Here is a 17,586-nt window from a genome sequence, read left to right as displayed (position 1 = left end):
ATCACATGCTTCACTGAAGTCCATGTATATGACTTCTACAGCCCTTCCCTCATCAATTAACTTTGTCACTTCCTCAAAGAATTCTATTAAGTTTGTAAGACATGACCTTCCCTGCACAAAACCATGCTGCCTATCACTGATAAGTCTATTTTCTTCCAAATGTGAATAGATTTGGGGGCAGCAGGGTAGCATGGTGGTTAGCATAAATGCTTCACAGCTCCAGGGTCCCAGGTTCGATTCCCGGCTGGGTCACTGTCTGTGTGGAGTCTGCACGTCCTCACCGTGTGCGTGGGTTTCCTCCGGGTGCTCCGGTTTCCTCCCACAGTCCAAAGATGTGCGGGTTAGGTGGATTGGCCATGCTAAATTGCCCATAGTGTCCTAATAAAAGTAAGGTTAAGGGGGGGGGGTTGTTGGGTTACGGGTATAGGGTGGATACGTGGGTTTGAGTAGGGTGATCATGGCTCGGCACAACATTGAGGGCCGAAGGGCCTGTTCTGTGCTGTACTGTTCTATGTTATATGTTCTATCCTATCCCTCAGTATCTTCTCCAACAGTTTGCCTACCACTGACGTCAAGCTCACAGATCTATAATTCCCTGGATTATCCCTGCTACCCTTCTTAAACAAAGGGACAACATTAGCAATTCTCCAGTCCTCTGGGACCTCACCCGTGCTTAAGGATTCTGCTAAGATATCTGTTAAGGCCCCAGCTATTTCGTCCCTCGCTTCCCTCAGTAACCTGGGATAGATACCACCCGGTCCTGGGGACTTGTCCACCTTAATGCCTTTTAGAATACCCAAAACCTCCCCCTTCCTTATGCCAACATGACCGAGAGTATTTAAACATCCATCCCTAGCCTCAACATCCATCATGTCCCTCTCCTTGGTGAATACCGATGCAAAGTACTCATTAAGAATCTCACTCATTTCCTCTGACTCCACGCATAAATTCCCTCTTTTGTCTTTGAGTGGGCCAATCCTTTCTCTAGTTACCCTCTTGCTCCTTATATACGAATAAAAGGCTTTGGGATTTTCCTTAACCCTGTTAGCCAAAGATATTTCATGACCCCTTTTAGCCCTCTTTATTGCGCGTTTGATATTTGTCCTACTTTCCTGATATTCCTCCAAAGCTTCATCAGTTTTGAGACGCCTCGATCTTATGTATGCTTCCTTTTTCATCTTAGCTAGTCTCACAATTCCACCCGTCATCCATGGTTCCCTAATCTTGCCATTTCTATCTCTCATTTTCACAGGAACATGTCTGTCCTGCACTCTAATCAACCTTTCCTTAAAAGACTCCCACGTTTCAAATGTGGATTTACCCTTAAACAGCTGCTCCCAATCCACATTTTGTTATAGTTGGCCTTTCCCCAATTTATCACTCTTCCTTTAGGACCACTCTCGTTTTTGTCCATGAGTATTCTAAAATTTATGGAATTGTGAACGCTATTCCCAAAGTAATCGCCGACTGAAACGTCAACCACCTGACTGGGATCATTCTCCAATACCAGGTCTAGTATGGCCCCTTCCCGAGTTGGACTATTTACATACTGAGGTTCACAAGGAGGAGGTGTTAGCAATTTTGGAAAGTGTAAAAATAGATAAGTCCCCTGGGCTAGATGGGGTTTATCCTAGGATTCTCTGGGACGCCAGGGAGGAGATTGCAGAGCCTTTGTCCTTGATCTTTATGTCATCTTTGTCGACAGGAATAGTGCCGGAAGACTGGAGGATAGCAAATGTTGTCTCCTTGTTCAAGAAGGGGAGTAGAGACAACCCTGGTAATTATAGACCTGTGAGCCTTGTGGGTAAAATGTTGGAAAAGGTTATGATAGGGTTTATAATCATCTTGAAAAGAACAAGTTGATTAGCGATACTCAACACGGTTTTGTGAAGGGTAGGTCATGCCTCACAAACCTTATTGAGTGTTTTGAGAAGGTGACCAAACAGATGGATGAGAGTAAAGCGTTTGATGTGGTGTATATGGGTTTCAGTAAGGCGTTTGATAAGGTTCCCCACGGTAGGCTATTGCAGAAAATACAGAAGTATGGGATTGAAGGTGATTTAGCGGTTTGGATCAGTAATTGGCTAGCTGAAAGAAGACAGAGGGTGGTGGTTGATGGCAAATGTTCATCCTGGAGTTCAGTTACTAGTGGTGTACCGCAAGGATCTGTTTTGGGGCCACTGCTGTTTGTCATTTTTATAAATGACCTGGAAGAGGGTGTAGAAGGATGGGTTAGTAAATTTGCAGATGACATGAAGGTCGGTGGAGTTGTGGATAGTGCTGAAGGATGTTATAGGATACAGAGGGACATAGATAAGCTGCAGAGCTGGGCTGAGAGGTGGCAAATGGAGTTTAATGTGGAAAAGTGTGAGGTGGTTCACTTTGGAAGGAGTAACAGGAATGCAGAGTACTGCGCTAATGGTAAGATTCTTGGTAGTGTAGCTGAACAGAGAGATCTCGGCATCCAGGTGCATAAATCCCTGAAAGTTGCCACCCAGGTTAATAGGGCTGTTAAGAAGGCATATGGTGTGCTAGCCTTTATAAGCAGGGGGATTGGGTTTCGGAACCACAAGGTCATGCTGCAGCTGTACATAACTCTGGTGCGTCCACACCTGGAGTACTGCGTGCAGTTCTGGTCACCACATTATAGGAAGGATGTGGAAGCTTTGGAAAGGGTTCAGAGGAGATTTACTAGGATGTTGCCTGGTATGGAGGGAAGGTCTTATGAGGAAAGGCTCAGGGAATTGAGGTTGTTTTCGTTAGAGAGGAGAAGGCTGAGCGGTGACTTAATAGAGACATATAAGATAGTCAGAGGGTTAGATAGGGTGGACAGTGAGAGTCTTTTTCCTCGGATGGTGATGACCAACACGAGGGGACATAGCTTTAAATTGAGGGGTGAGAGATATAGGACAGATGTCAGAGGTAGTTTCTTTACTCAGAGAGTAGTAGGGGTGTGGAACGCCCTGCCTGCAACAGTAGTAGACTCGCCAACTTTAAGGGCATTTAAGTGGTCACTGGATAGACATATGGATGAAAATGGAATAGTGTAGGTCAGATAGGCTTCAGATGGTTTCACAGGTCGGCGCAACATCGAGGGCCGAAGGGCCCGTACTGCGCTGTAGTGTTCTATGTTCTATGCGCACAAACACACCCACACAGGGGTGAGCAGGAAGGGGCTGGTTTGGTTACTACCTTGCAGAGTGTCCAGAGTGGCCTTTCCTAGTGGGGGAATCTGATCTCCCGGAGCAGCTTGGCGGGTCTTGGGATCCATCCACACTCCTCTCCTCCTCCTCTGAGGAAAAAAAAATCACATGTTCGGATAAAGCAAGTAGGAAGCAAGCCAAGCATCACAATGACTGAGCGAAGACTCCAGATTAACTGGCTTGTAAATATATCAGAAGATTCACAAACCAGTGCCTGGACACGAGGCACCAGCCACAATCCGGGTCTTACCCAGCACTTTCCTGCTCCTCTCAATGGCAGTCCGACGAGTCTGCTCAAATATAGCCTCCAAGTCAAAGGTTCTGGCCTTCTTCCCTGGGAGAAACAACAACAAATTGCATTTATTTAGTGTTACTTTAACATACACAACTGCTCAGGTACTTCACTGGGCCATTCACAAATCACTGCAATCACATCTTGAAAGGTCAAAACACAAAATAACATAACAACAGAAATGGGCCGAGCAGCAGGTCAAACACCTGGAATGATATCCAACTGAAAAGCATTGTTAATCTTTGGCTGTTAGCTGAGGTTCAGTGTCAACAATCTCACTAACGTGGGTTCAAAACTGCAAAGATTTGGGCCCATAATCTGGCCTGAAACTCCCATAAGACACAGGAGCAGAATTAGACCACTCGGCCCATCGGGTCTGCTCCGCCATTCAATCATGACTGATATTTTTCTCATCTCCGTTCTCCTGCCTTCTCCCCATAGCCCCTGATCCCCTTATTAATCAAGAACCTATCTATCTCTGTCTTAAAGACACTCAGTGATTTGGCCCCGCAGCCTTCTGCGGCAAAGAGTTCCACAGATTCACCACCCTCTGGCTGAAGAAATTCCTCCTCATCTCTGTTTTAAAGGATCGTCCCTTTAGTCTGAGATGGTGTCCTCTGCTTCTAGTTTTTCCTACAAGTGGAAACATCCTCTCCACGTCCACTCTATCCAGGCCTCGCAGTATCCTGTAAGTTTCAATAAGATCCCCCCCCCCCCCGACCCCGTCCTTCAAAACTCCAACAAGTACAGACCCAGAGTCCTCAACCATTCCTCATACGACAAGCTCTTCATTCCAGGGATCATTCTTCTGAACCTCCCCTGGACCCTTTCCAAATCCAACACATCCTTCCTTATATCCGGGGCCCAAAACTGCTCTCAATACTCCAAATGAGGTCTGACCAGAGCCTTATACAGCCTCAGAAGTACATCCCTGGTCTTGTATTCTAGCCCTCTCGACTTGAATGCTAACATTGCATTTGCCTCCTTAACTTAGAACAATACAGCACAATACAGCACAGAACATTTTTCCTACAAGAAGGCAGAGGGCAGCAGAGCAGAGCTACTGATCAGCTGTTCTGGGGAAATTTGCATACGTGCAGTGCGGTCAGCCGAAGTTGAAGGTGAATCTGCGAAGGAGACCCGAGGAGTTTGAGTGAAGGCAATCATCCAGCAGAGGGCAGCAGAGCAGAGCTACTGATCAGCTGTTCTGGGGAAATTTGCATACGTGCAGTGCGGTCAGCCGAAGTTGAAGGTGAATCTGCGAAGGAGACCCGAGGAGTTTGAGTGAAGGCAATCATCCAGCAGAGGGCAGCAGAGCAGAGCTACTGATCAGCTGTTCTGGGGAAATTTGCATACGTGCAGTGCGGTCAGCCAAAGTTGAAGGTGAATCTGCGAAGGAGACCCGAGGAGTTTGAGTGAAGGCAATCATCCAGCAGAGGGCAGCAGAGCTACTGATCAGCTGTTCTGGGGAAATTTGCATACGTGCAGTGCGGTCAGCCGAAGTTGAAGGTGAATCTGCGAAGGAGACCCGAGGAGTTTGAGTGAAGGCAATCATCCAGCAGAGGGCAGCAGAGCAGAGCTACTGATCAGCTGTTCTGGGGAAATTTGCATACGTGCAGTGCGGTCAGCCGAAGTTGAAGGTGAATCTGCGAAGGAGACCCGAGGAGTTTGAGTGAAGGCAATCATCCAGCAGAGGGCAGCAGAGCAGAGCTACTGATCAGCTGTTCTGGGGAAATTTGCATACGTGCAGTGCGGTCAGCCGAAGTTGAAGGTGAATCTGCGAAGGAGACCCGAGGAGTTTGAGTGAAGGCAATCATCCAGCAGAGGGCAGCAGAGCAGAGCTACTGATCAGCTGTTCTGGGGAAATTTGCATACGTGCAGTGCGGTCAGCCGAAGTTGAAGGTGAATCTGCGAAGGAGACCCGAGGAGTTTGAGTGAAGGCAATCATCCAGCAGAGGGCAGCAGAGCAGAGCTACTGATCAGCTGTTCTGGGGAAATTTGCATACGTGCAGTGCGGTCAGCCGAAGTTGAAGGTGGTTTGTGGAGAGGCTGTTGGCAAGTGACAGTTAAACCCGAAACACTTTGTGAGTGTTTCCCACCCTACCTCCTCCTCTAACCAACCCCCCCCACCCCACGGTGGTTGGGAAGCGGGAGCAGGGGCCTGTCGTGAAGGTGAGTGAGTGCCTTTAAATTTGCTTACCTTTCAGCGGGAGCAGGGTTTGAGGTAATATCAGGTAAGCTCTTCCTTTCTTTTTCTTTTTCTTGTTTTTTTTAAATCTAGAGGTGATGTCAGGGAAGGCAGTACAATGCTCCTCCTGCAGAATGTTTGAGGTGAGGGACGCCGTCAGTGTCCCTGCTGATTTCATCTGTGGGAAGTGCACCCAACTCCAGCTCCTCAAAAACCGTGTTAGGGACCTGGAGCTTGAGCTGGATGAACTTCGGATCATTCGGGAGGCAGAGGGGGTCATAGATAGGAGCTTCAGGGAAGTAGTTACACCAAAGACTGGAGATAGATGGGTAACTGTAAGAGGGACTGGGAAGAAGCAGTCAGTGCAGGGACCCCCTGCAGTCGTTCCCCTGAGTAACAAGTATACCGTTTTGGATACTTGTGGGGGGGACGACTTACCAGGGGTAAGCCATGGGGTACGGGCCTCTGGCACGGAGTCTGTCCCTGTTGCTCGGAAGGGAAGGGTGGAAAGGAGTAGAACATTAGTAATTGGGGACTCAATAGTCAGGGGCACAGATAGGAGATTTTGTGGGAGCGAGAGAGACTCACGTTTGGTATGTTGCCTCCCAGGTGCAAGGGTACGTGGTGTCTCGGATCGTGTTTTCCGGGTCCTTAAGGGGGAGGGAGAGCAGCCCCAAGTCGTAGTCCACATTGGCACTAACGACATAGGTAGGAAAGGGGACAAGGATGTCAGGCAGGCCTTTAGGGAGCTAGGATGGAAGCTCAGAGCGAGAACAAACAGAGTTGTTATCTCTGGGTTGTTGCCCGTGCCACGTGATAGTGAGATGAGGAATAGGGAGAGAGAGCAATTAAACACGTGGCTACAGGGATGGTGCAGGCGGGAGGGATTCAGATTTCTGGATAACTGGGGCTCTTTCTGGGGAAGGTGGGACCTCTATAGACAGGATGGTCTACATCTGAACCTGAGGGGCACCAAAATCCTGGGGGGGAGATTTGTTAGTGCTCTTTGGGGGGGTTTAAACTAATTCAGCAGGGGCATGGGAACCTGGATTGTAGTTTTGGGGTACGGGAGATTGAGAGTATAGAGGTCAGGAGCACAAATTTGACTTCGCAGGAGGGTGCCAGTGTTCAGGTAGGTGGTTTGAAGTGTGTCTACTTCAATGCCAGGAGTATACGAAATAAGGTAGGGGAACTGGCAGCATGGGTTGGTACCTGGGACTTCGATGTTGTGGCCATTTCAGAGACATGGATAGAGCAGGGACAGGAATGGTTGTTGCAGGTTCCGGGGTTTAGGTGTTTTAGTAAGCTCAGAGAAGGGGGCAAAAGAGGGGGAGGTGTGGCGCTGCTAGTCAAGGACAGTATTACGGTGGCGGAAAGGATGCTAGATGGGGACTCTTCTTCTGAGGTAGTATGGGCTGAGGTTAGAAACAGGAAAGGAGAGGTCACCCTGTTGGGAGTTTTCTATAGGCCACCTAATAGTTCTAGGGATGTAGAGGAAAGGATGGCGAAGATGATTCTGGAAAAGAGCGAAAGTAACAGGGTAGTTGTTATGGGAGACTTTAACTTTCCAAATATTGACTGGAAAAGATATAGTTCGAGTACATTAGATGGGTCATTCTTTGTACAATGTGTGCAGGAGGGTTTCCTGACACAATATGTTGACAGGCCAACAAGAGGCGAAGCCACATTGGATTTGGTTTTGTGTAATGAACCAGGCCAGGTGTTAGATCTGGAGGTAGGTGAGCACTTTGGAAACAGTGACCACAATTCGGTGACCTTTACGTTAGTGATGGAAAGGGATAAGTATACCCCACAGGGCAAGAGTTATAGCTGGGGGAAGGGCAATTATGATGCCATTAGATATGACTTAGGATGTGTTGGTTGGAGAAGTAGGCTGCAAGGGTTGGGTACACTGGATATGTGGAGCTTGTTCAAGGAACAGCTATTGCATGTTCTTGATAAGTACGTACCAGTCAGGCAGGGAAGAAGGGGTCGAGCGAGGGAACCGTGGTTTACCAAAGAAGTGGAATCTCTTGTTAAGAGGAAGAAGGAGGCCTATGTGAAGATGAGGCGTGAAGTTTCAGTTGGGGCGCTTGATAGTTACAAGGAAGCGAGGAAGGATCTAAAGAGAGAGCTGAGACGAGCAAGGAGGGGACATGAGAAGTCTTTGGCAGGTAGGATCAAGGAAAACCCAAAAGCTTTCTATAGGTATGTCAGGAATAAAAGAATGACTAGGGTAAGAGTAGGGCCAGTCAAGGACAGTGGTGGGAAGTTGTGTGTGGAGGCTGAGGAGATAAGCGAGATACTAAATGAATACTTTTCGTCAGTATTCACTCAAGAAAAAGATAATATTGTGGAGGAGAATGCTGAGACCCAGGCTATTAGAATAGATGGCATTGAGGTGCGTAGGGAAGAAGTGTTGGCAATTCTGGACAAAGTGAAAATAGATAAGTCCCCGGGGCCGGATGGGATTTATCCTAGGATTCTCTGGGAAGCCAGGGAAGAGATTGCTGAGCCTTTAGCTTTGATTTTTAGGTATAGTGCCAGAGGACTGGAGGATAGCAAATGTGGTCCCTTTGTTCAAGAAGGGGAGTAGAGATAACCCCGGTAACTATAGGCCGGTGAGCCTAACGTCTGTGGTGGGTAAAGTCTTTGGAGAGCATTATAAAAGATATGATTTATAATCATCTAGATAGGAATAATATGATTAGGGACAGTCAGCATGGTTTTGTGAAGGGTAGGTCATGCCTCACAAACCTTATCGAGTTCTTTGAGAAGGTGACTGAACAGGTAGACGAGGGTAGAGCAGTTGATGTGGTGTATATGGATTTCAGTAAAGCGTTTGATAAGGTTCCCCACGGTCGGCTATTGCGGAAAATACGGAGGCTGGGGATTGAGGGTGATTTAGAGATGTGGATCAGAAATTGGCTAGTTGAAAGAAGACAGAGAGTGGTAGTTGATGGGAAATGTTCAGAATGGAGTTCAGTTACGAGTGGCGTACCACAAGGATCTGTTCTGGGGCCGTTGCTGTTTGTCATTTTTATAAATGACCTAGAGGAGGGCGCAGAAGGATGGGTGAGTAAATTTGCAGACGACACTAAAGTCGGTGGAGTTGTAGACAGTGCGGAAGGATGTTGCAGGTTACAGAGGGACATAGATAAGCTGCAGAGCTGGGCTGAGAGGTGGCAAATGGAGTTTAATGTGGAGAAGTGTGAGGTGATTCACTTTGGAAAGAATAACAGAAATGCGGAATATTTGGCTAATGGTAAAATTCTTGGTAGTGTGGATGAGTAGAGGGATCTCGGTGTCCATGTACATAGATCCCTGAAAGTTGCCACCCAGATTGATAGGGTTGTGAAGAAGGCCTATGGTGTGTTGGCCTTTATTGGTAGAGGGATTGAGTTCCGGAGCCATGAGGTCATGTTGCAGTTGTACAAAACTCTAGTACGACCGCATTTGGAGTATTGCGTACAGTTCTGGTCGCCTCATTATAGGAAGGACGTGGAAGCTTTGGAACGGGTGCAGAGGAGATTTACCAGGATGTTGCCTGGTATGGAGGGAAAATCTTATGAGGAAAGGCTGATGGACTTGAGGTTGTTTTCGTTAGAGAGAAGAAGGTTAAGAGGTGACTTAATAGAGGCATACAAAATGATCAGAGGGTTAGATTGGGTGGACAGCGAGAGCCTTCTCCCGCGGATGGAGGTGGCTAGCACGAGGGGACATAGCCTTAAATTGAGGGGTAATAGATATAGGACAAAGGTCAGAGGTGGGTTTTTTACGCAAAGAGTGGTGAGGCCGTGGAATGCCCTACCTGCAACAGTAGTGAACACGCCAACATTGAGGGCATTAAAAAATTTATTGGATAAGCATATGGATGATAAGGGCATAGTGTAGGATAGATGGCCTTTAGATTTTTTCCATGTCGGTGCAACATCGAGGGCCGAAGGGCCTGTACTGCGCTGTATCGTTCTATGTTCTAGAACAGGCCCTTCGGCCCTCGATGTTGTGCCGAGCAATGATCACCCTACTCAAACCCACGTATCCACCCTATACCCGTAACCCAACAACCCCCCCCTTAACCTTACTTTTTAGGACACTACGGGCAATTTAGCATGGCCAATCCACCTAAGCCGCTCATCTTTGGACTGTGGGAGGAAACCGGAGCACCCGGAGGAAACCCACGCACACACGGGGAGGACGTACAGACTCCGCACAGACAGTGACCCAGCCGGGAATCGAACCTGGGACCCTGGAGCTGTGAAGCATTTATGCTAACCACCGTGCTGCCCCTAAACTGCCGACTAAATCTGCACGTTAACTTGAAGAGAATCGTGAACAAGAACTCCCAAGTCCTTTGTGCTTCTGATTTCCGAAGCATTTCCCCATTTAGAAAATAGTCTATGCCTAAATTCCACGTTGTATTCCATCTGCCACTTCATTGCCCACTCTCCTAGCCTGTCCATGTCCTTCTGCAGCCCCCTTGCTTCCTCAATACTACCTATCCCTCGACAGATATTTATATCATAGAACATAGAAAAATACAGCACAGAACAGGCTCTTCCGCCCACGATGTGCCGAACCTTTATCCTAGATTAATCATAGATTATAACAGAATTTACAGTGCAGGAGGCCATTCGGCCCATCGATTCTGCACCAGCTCTTGGAAAGGGCACACTATCCAAGGTCAACACCTCCACCCTATCCCCATAACCTAGCAACCCCACCCAACACTAAGGGCAATTTTGGACACTAAGGGCGATTTATCATGGCCAATCCACCCAACCTGCACATCTTTGGACTGTGGGAGGAAGCCGGAACACCCGGAGGAAACCCACGCACACACGGGGAGGATGTGCAGACTCCGGACAGACAGTGACCCAAGCCGGAATCAAACCTGGGACCCTGGAGCTCTGAAGCAACTGTGCTAACCACTGTGCTACTGTGCTGTCCTTAAGAACAAATGAACCTACACTCCATCATTCTACCGTAATCCATGTACCTATCCAATAGCCGCTTGAAGGTCCCTAATGTTTCCGACTCAACTACTTCCACAGGCAGTGCATTCCATGCCCCCACCATCTGCAAACTTAGCAACAGTGCCTTTAGTACCATCTTCCAGATCATTGGTGTATATTGTGAAAAGTTGTGGTCCCAGCACAGACCCTTGAGGAACACCACTAGTCACCGGCTGCCATCCTGAAAAAGACCCATTTATCCCAACTCTCTGCCTTAACTAGAGAAAGGATTGGCTCACTTAAAGACAAAGAGGGAATTTATGCGTGGACTCAAAGGAAATGGGTGAGATTCTTAATGAGTACTTTGCATCGGTATTCACAAAGGAGAGGGACAAGATGCATGTTGAGGCTAGGGATGGATGTTTAAATACTCTTGGTCAAGTTGTCATACGGAAGGGGGAAGTTTTGGGTATTCTGAAAGACATTAAGGTGGACAAGTCCCCAGGACCGGATGGGATCTATCACAGGTTGCTGAGGGAAGTGAGGGTCGAAATAGCTGGGGCCTTAACAGATATCTTTGCAACATCTTTGAGCATGGGTGAGGTCCCGGAGGACTGGAGAATTGCTAATGTTGTCCCTTTGTTTAAGAAGGGTAGCAGGGATAATCCAGGGAATTATAGACCTGTGAGCTTGGCGTCAGTGGTAGGCAAACTGTTGGAGAAGATACTGAGGGATAGGATCTATTCACATCTGGAAGAAAATAGACTTATCAGTGATAGGCAGCATGGTTTTGTTGATTAGTAAGTTTGCAGATGATACTAAGATTGGTGGAGTTGCAGATAGCGAGGAGGACTGTCAGAGAATACAACAAAATATAGATAGACTGGAGAGTTGGGCAGAGAAATGGCAGATGGAGTTCAATCCAGGCAAATGAGAGGTGATGCATTTTGGAAGATCAAATTCAAGAGTGGACTATATGGTCAATGGAAGGGTCTTGGGGAAAATTGATGTGCAGAGAGATCTGGGAGTTCAGGTCCATTGTACCCTGAAGGTGGCAACGCAGGTTGATAGAGTGGTCAAAAAGGCATACAGTATGCTTGCCTTCATCGGACGGGGTATTGAGTACAAGAGTTGGCAGGTCATGTTACAGTTGTATAGGACTTTGGTTCGGCCACATTTGGAATACTGCGTGCAGTTCTGGTCGCCACATTACCAGAAGGATGTGGATGCCTTGGAGAGGGTGCAGAGGAGGTTCACCAGGATGTTGCCTGGTATGGAGGGTGCTAGCTATGAAGAAAGGTTGAATAGATTAGGATTGTTTTCGTTGGAAAGACGGAGGTTCAGGGGGGACCTGATTGAGGTCTACAAAATTCTAAGAGGTATGGACAGGGTGGATAGCAACAAGCTTTTCCCAAGAGTGGGGGTGTCAGTTACAAGGGGTCACGATTTCAAGGTGAGAGGGGGAAAGTTTAAGGGAGATGTGCGTGGAAAGTTTTTTACGCAGAGGGTGGTGTGTGCCTGGAACGCTTTACCAGCGGAGGTGGTAGAGGCGGGCACGATAGCATCATTTAAGAAGCATCTAGACAGGTATATGAATGGGCGGGAACAGAGGGAAGTAGACCTTGGAAAATAGGAGACAGGTTTAGATAAAGGATCTGGATCGGCGCAGGCTGGGAGGGCCGATGGGCCTGTTCCTGTGCTGTAATTTTCTTTGTTCTTTGTTCTGCCAGTCAGCCAATCCTCTATCCATGCCAGGATCTTACCCTTAACACCATAGGCTCTTAACTTATTGAACAATCTCCTATGCTGCACCTTGTCAAGGTCTTCTGGAAATCTAAATAAATCATGTCGACCAGTCGGATTACGAGAGGTTGAATAGATGGGACTGTACTTTTTTTTTATAAATTTAGATTAGCCAATTATTTTTTCCAATTAAGGGCAATTTAGCATGGCCAATCCACCTACTCTGCACATTTTTGGGTTGTGGGGGTGAAACTCACGCAGACACGGGGAGAACGTGCAAACTCCACACGGACAGTGACCCAGAGCCGGGATCGAACCTGGGACCTCAGCGCCGTGAGGCGGTTGTGCTAACCACTAGGCCACCGTGCTGCCCTTGATGGGACTGTACTTTTTGGAATTTAGAAGGATGTGGGGAGATCTTATAGAAACATATAAAATTATGAAGGGAATAGATCGGATAGATGCGGGCAGGTTGTTTCCACTGGCGGGTGAAAGCAGAACTAGGGGACATAGCCTCAAAATAAGGGGAAGTAGATTTAGGACTGAGTTTAGGAGGAACTTCTTCACCCAAAGGGTTGTGAATCTATGGAATTCCTTGCCCAGTGAAGCAGTTGAGGCTCCTTCATTAAATGTTTTCAAGATAAAGATAGATATTTTTGAAGAATAAAGGAATAAAGGGTTATGGTGTTCGGGCCAGAAGGTGGAGCTGAGTCAACAAAAGATCAGCCATGATCTCATTGAATGGCGGAGCAGGCTCGAGGGGCCAGATGGCCGACTCCTGCTCCTAGTTCTTATGTCATGCTCTTAAGAATATCCTATGCGGGACCTTGTCAAAGGCCTTCTGAAAATCGAAATAAATCAAATCCACTGGTTCTCTTTTGTGTAAATTCCTTGTTACCTCCTCAAAGATCTCTAACAGATTTGTCAGACACGACCTCCCATTGACAAAGCCATGCTGACTCAGTCCTATTTTATCATGCACTTCCAAATATCCGCAATCTCATCTTTAATAACAGACTCTAAAATCTTCCCAATGACTCGAAGTCAGGCTAACCGGCCGAAAAGTTCCCTCTGCCTCCCTCCCTTCTTAAACAGGGGTGTTACATTAGCCACTTTCCAGTCCTCTGGGACCCTTCCTGCCTTCAGTGATTCCTGAAAGATCATCACTAATGCCTCCACAATCTCCTCGGCTATCTCTTTTAGAATCCTGGGGTGTAGTCCATCCGGTCCAGGTGACTTATCCACCTTCAGACCTATCACTTTCCCCAGAACCTTCTCCTTAGTGATGGTCACTGCACTGACCTCTGCCCCCTGCTTCTCCTGGAGCTCTGGCATCCCACTGGTGTCTTCCACTGTGACGCAAAGTAACTATTCAGTTCATCTGCCATTACTTTGTTTCCTATTATTACTTCTCCAGCCACGTTTTCCAGTGGTTCAATGTCTATTTTTGCCTCTCTCTTACTTTTATAGATTGAAAAAAATCTCTTCCTATCTTCCTTTATATTACTAGCTAGCTTGCACTCATACTTCATATTCTCCCCCTTATTGCTTTTTTAGTTGTCCTCTGCTCACTTTTAAATGATTCCCAATCCTCTGGTTTCCCACTAAACCTCGCCACTTTGTATGCTTTTATGCTGTCATTGACTTCCCTCGTCAGCCATGGATGCCTTGTCCTCCCCTTAGTATGTTTCCTCCCCCTTGGGATAAATTTCTGCTTTGCCTCTGAATTCAACTTCTCCCTCTCAAACTGCAGGGTAAATTCTATCATATTGTGGTCACTGCTCCTAAGGGTTCCTTCACCCTAAGTTCCCTAATCAAGTCTGTCTCATTACACATCACCAAATCCAGAATTGCCTGTTCCCTGGTAGGCTCTACCACAAGCTGCTCCAAAAAAAATCTCTTAAACATTCCACAAATTCCTTTTCTTCGGATCCACTACCAACCTGATTTTCCCAGTCCACCTGCATATTGAAGTCGCCCATGATTGGTTTGGATTGGATTTGTTTATTGTCACGTGTACCGAGGTACAGTGAAAAGTATTTTTCTGTGAGCAGCTCAACAGATCATGAAGTACATGAAAAGAAAATACATAATAGGGAAACACACCGTGCACAATGTAACTACATAAACACGGGCATCGGGTGAAACTACAAGGGTGTCGTGTTAATGAGATCAATCCATAAGAGGATCATTTAGGAGTCTGGTAACAGCGGGGAAGAAGCTGTTTTTGAGTCTGTTCGTGCGTGTTCTCAGACTTCTGTATCTCCTGCCCGATGGAAGAAGTTGGAAGAGTGAGTAAGCCGGGTGGGAGGGGTCTTTGATTATGCTGCCCGCTTTCCCCAGGCAACGGGAGGTGTAGATGGAGTCAATGGATGGGAGGCAGGTTTGTGTGGTGGACTGGGCGATGTTCACGATTCCTGAAGTTCCTTGCGGTCCTGGGCCGAGCAGTTGCCATACCAGGCTGTGATGCAGCCCGATAGGATGCTTTCTATAGTGCATCTGTAAAAGTTGGGAAGGGATTAATGTGGACATGCCGAATTTCCTTAGTTTCCTGAGGAAGTATAGGCGCTGTTGTGCTTTCTTGGTGATAGCGTCGACGTGAGTGGACCAGGACAGGTTTTTGGAGATGTGCACCCCCAGGAATTGGAAACTGCTAACCATCTCCACCTCGGCCCAGTTGATGCTGACAGGGGTGTGTACAGTACTTTGCTTCCTGAAGTCAATGACCAGCTCTTTAGTTTTGCTGGCATTGAGGGATAGATTGTTAGCGCTGCACCACTCCACTAGGTTCTCTATCTCTCTCCCTATTCGAGATCCGGCCCACTATGGCCGTATCGTCAGCAAACTTGTAAATAGAGTTGGAATCAAGTTTTGCCACGCAGTTGTGTGTGTACAGGGAGTAGAGTAGGCGGCTAAGTACGCAGCCTTGCGGGGCCCCGGTATTGAGGACTATTGTGGAGGAGGTGTTGTTGTTCATTCTTATTGATTGTGGTCTGTGGGTCAGAAAGTCGAGGATCCAGTTGCAGAGTGGAGAGCCAAGTCCTAGGTTTTGGAGCTTTGAAATGAGTTTGGCTGGGAGTATGGTGTTGAAGACGGAGCTGTAGTCAATAATTCAGAGTCTGATGTAGGAGTCCTTGTTTTCGAGATGCTCTAGAGGTGAGTGTAGGGCCACGGAAATGGTGTCTGCTGTGAACCAGTTGAAATGAATAAAATGAAAATTGTTTATTGTCACAGTCGGCTTCAAGTGAAGTTACTGTGAAACGCCCCTAGTCGCCACATTCCAGCGCCTGTTCGGGGAGGCTGATAAAGTTGCGGCGATATGCGAATTGCAGTGGGTCAAGGCGTTCTGGGAATATGGAGGTGATGCGCTTCATGATCAACCTCTCGAAGCACTTCATTACGACTGAAGTCAGGGCCACCGGACGGTAGTCATTGAGGCACGTGCTAACCACCATGCTACCGTGCTGCCCATGCTTTGCGGAGGTCGTACCTGGATTTCTTGTATAGGGTCATCTGCCTTGAATGCCTCAGATCTGTCCTTCAGTAGGGAGTCAATCTCGCGATTGAGCCATGGTTTCTGGTTGGGGAACGTACGTACTGCTTTCTTTGGCACGCAGTTGTCCACACATTTGCTGATGAAGTCTGTGACAGTGGTGGCATACTCATTTAAGTTGGTCGCTGAGTTCTTAAATATGGACCAATCCACTGTCTCTAAGCAGTTACATAAGAGCTCTTCTGTCTCTTTGGACCAGCACTGCACAACCTTCTTAGCTGGATTCTCCCACTTGAGTTTCTGCTTGTATGCCTGGAGAAGGAGCACTGGGCTAAATCGCTGGCTTTGAAAGCTGACCAAGCAGGCCAGCAGCACGGTTCGATTCCCGTACCAGCCTCCCCGAACAGGCGCCGGAATGTGGCGACTAGGGGCTTTTCACAGTAACTTCATTTGAAGCCTACTCGTGACAATAAGCGATTTCATTTCATTTTTCATTATGGTCTGATTTCCCAAAGTGCGGTCGGGGGATGGAACGGGAGGCGCCCTTGATTTTTGAGTAGCAGTGGTCAAGAGTGTTGTCGCCCCTGGTGGGACAGGAGATGTGCTGGTGGAATTTTGGCAGTACACTCTTGAGGTTGGCCTTGTTGAAGTCTCCGGCCACGATGAAAAAGGCCTCCGGGTGTTCTGTTTCATAGTTGCTTCCTCGGTCAGCGGCTGCAGCTGGATGGTCCCGGGATCTGATGGGAGAAGTCTGACCTTGTGGAAGGTAGGGCGTTGCGTCTGGAGGGGTCCAGGGTGCTGGGCGGGGCCTCTCTGGGTCGGGTCGCTGGGCGGGTCTCTCCGGGTAGCTGGGCGGGGTCTCTCCGGGTCGGGTCGCTGGGCGGGGCCTCTCTGGGTCGGGTCGCTGGGCGGGTCTCTCCGGGTAGCTGGGCGGGGCCTCTCCGGGTCGCTGGGCGGGGTCTCTCCGGGTAGCTGGGCGGGGTCTCTCCGGGTCGGGTCGCTGGGCGGGGCCTCTCTGGGTAGCTGGGCGGGGACTCTCCGGGTCGCTGGGCGGGGCCTCTCTGGGTCGGGTCGCTGGGCGGGTCTCTCCGGGTAGCTGGGCGGGGACTCTCCGGGTCGCTGGGCGGGGTCTCTCTGGGTCGCTGGGCGGGGCATCTCCGGGTCGCTGGGCGGGGCATCTCCGGGTCGCTGGGCGGGTCTCTCCGGGTCGCTGGGCGGGGTCTCTCCGGGTCGGGTTGCTGGGCGGGGCCTCTCTGGGTCGGGTCGCTGGGCGGGTCTCTCCGGGTAGCTGGGCGGGGTCTCTCCGGGTCGGGTCGCTGGGCGGGGCCTCTCTGGGTCGGGTCGCTGGGCGGGTCTCTCCGGGTAGCTGGGCGGGGTCTCTCCGGGTCGGGTCGCTGGGCGGGGCCTCTCTGGGTCGCTGGGCGGGGTCTCTCCGGGTAGCTGGGCGGGTCTCTCCGGGTCGCTGGGCGGGGTCTCCCCGGGTCGGGTCGCTGGGCGGGTCTCTCCGGGTAGCTGGGCGGGGTCTCTCCGGTCGCTGGGCGGGGTCTCTCCGGGTAGCTGGGCGGGGTCTCTCCGGGTCGCTGGGCGGGGCCTCTCCGGGTCGCTGGGCGGGGCCTCTCCGGGTCGCTGGGCGGGGGCCTCTCCGGGTCGCTGGGCGGGGTCTCTCCGGGTCGGGTCGCTGGGCGGGGACTCTCCGGGTCGCTGGGCGGGGT

At 49.2% G+C, this 17,586-nt stretch overlaps 1 protein-coding gene across 1 annotated transcript in view; it reads right to left on the bottom strand.

Annotated features, from left to right (window-relative positions):
* LOC119969965 (WD repeat-containing protein 70) overlaps window positions 1-17,586 on the bottom strand; it is a 232,289-nt gene that overhangs the window by 142,198 nt on the left and 72,505 nt on the right. The window contains exons 2-3 of the mRNA XM_038803933.1: window positions 3,454-3,576; window positions 3,193-3,292 (exon numbers count right to left, since the gene is read on the bottom strand). Coding sequence (XP_038659861.1) covers window positions 3,193-3,292; window positions 3,454-3,576 — 223 coding nt within the window. The remainder of the gene's footprint in view (window positions 1-3,192; window positions 3,293-3,453; window positions 3,577-17,586) is intronic.

Source organism: Scyliorhinus canicula, chromosome 8 (assembly GCF_902713615.1).
Source record: "Scyliorhinus canicula chromosome 8, sScyCan1.1, whole genome shotgun sequence".
NCBI classification, from domain to species: domain Eukaryota; kingdom Metazoa; phylum Chordata; class Chondrichthyes; order Carcharhiniformes; family Scyliorhinidae; genus Scyliorhinus; species Scyliorhinus canicula.
This window is presented reverse-complemented; position numbering and strand designations above follow the sequence as displayed.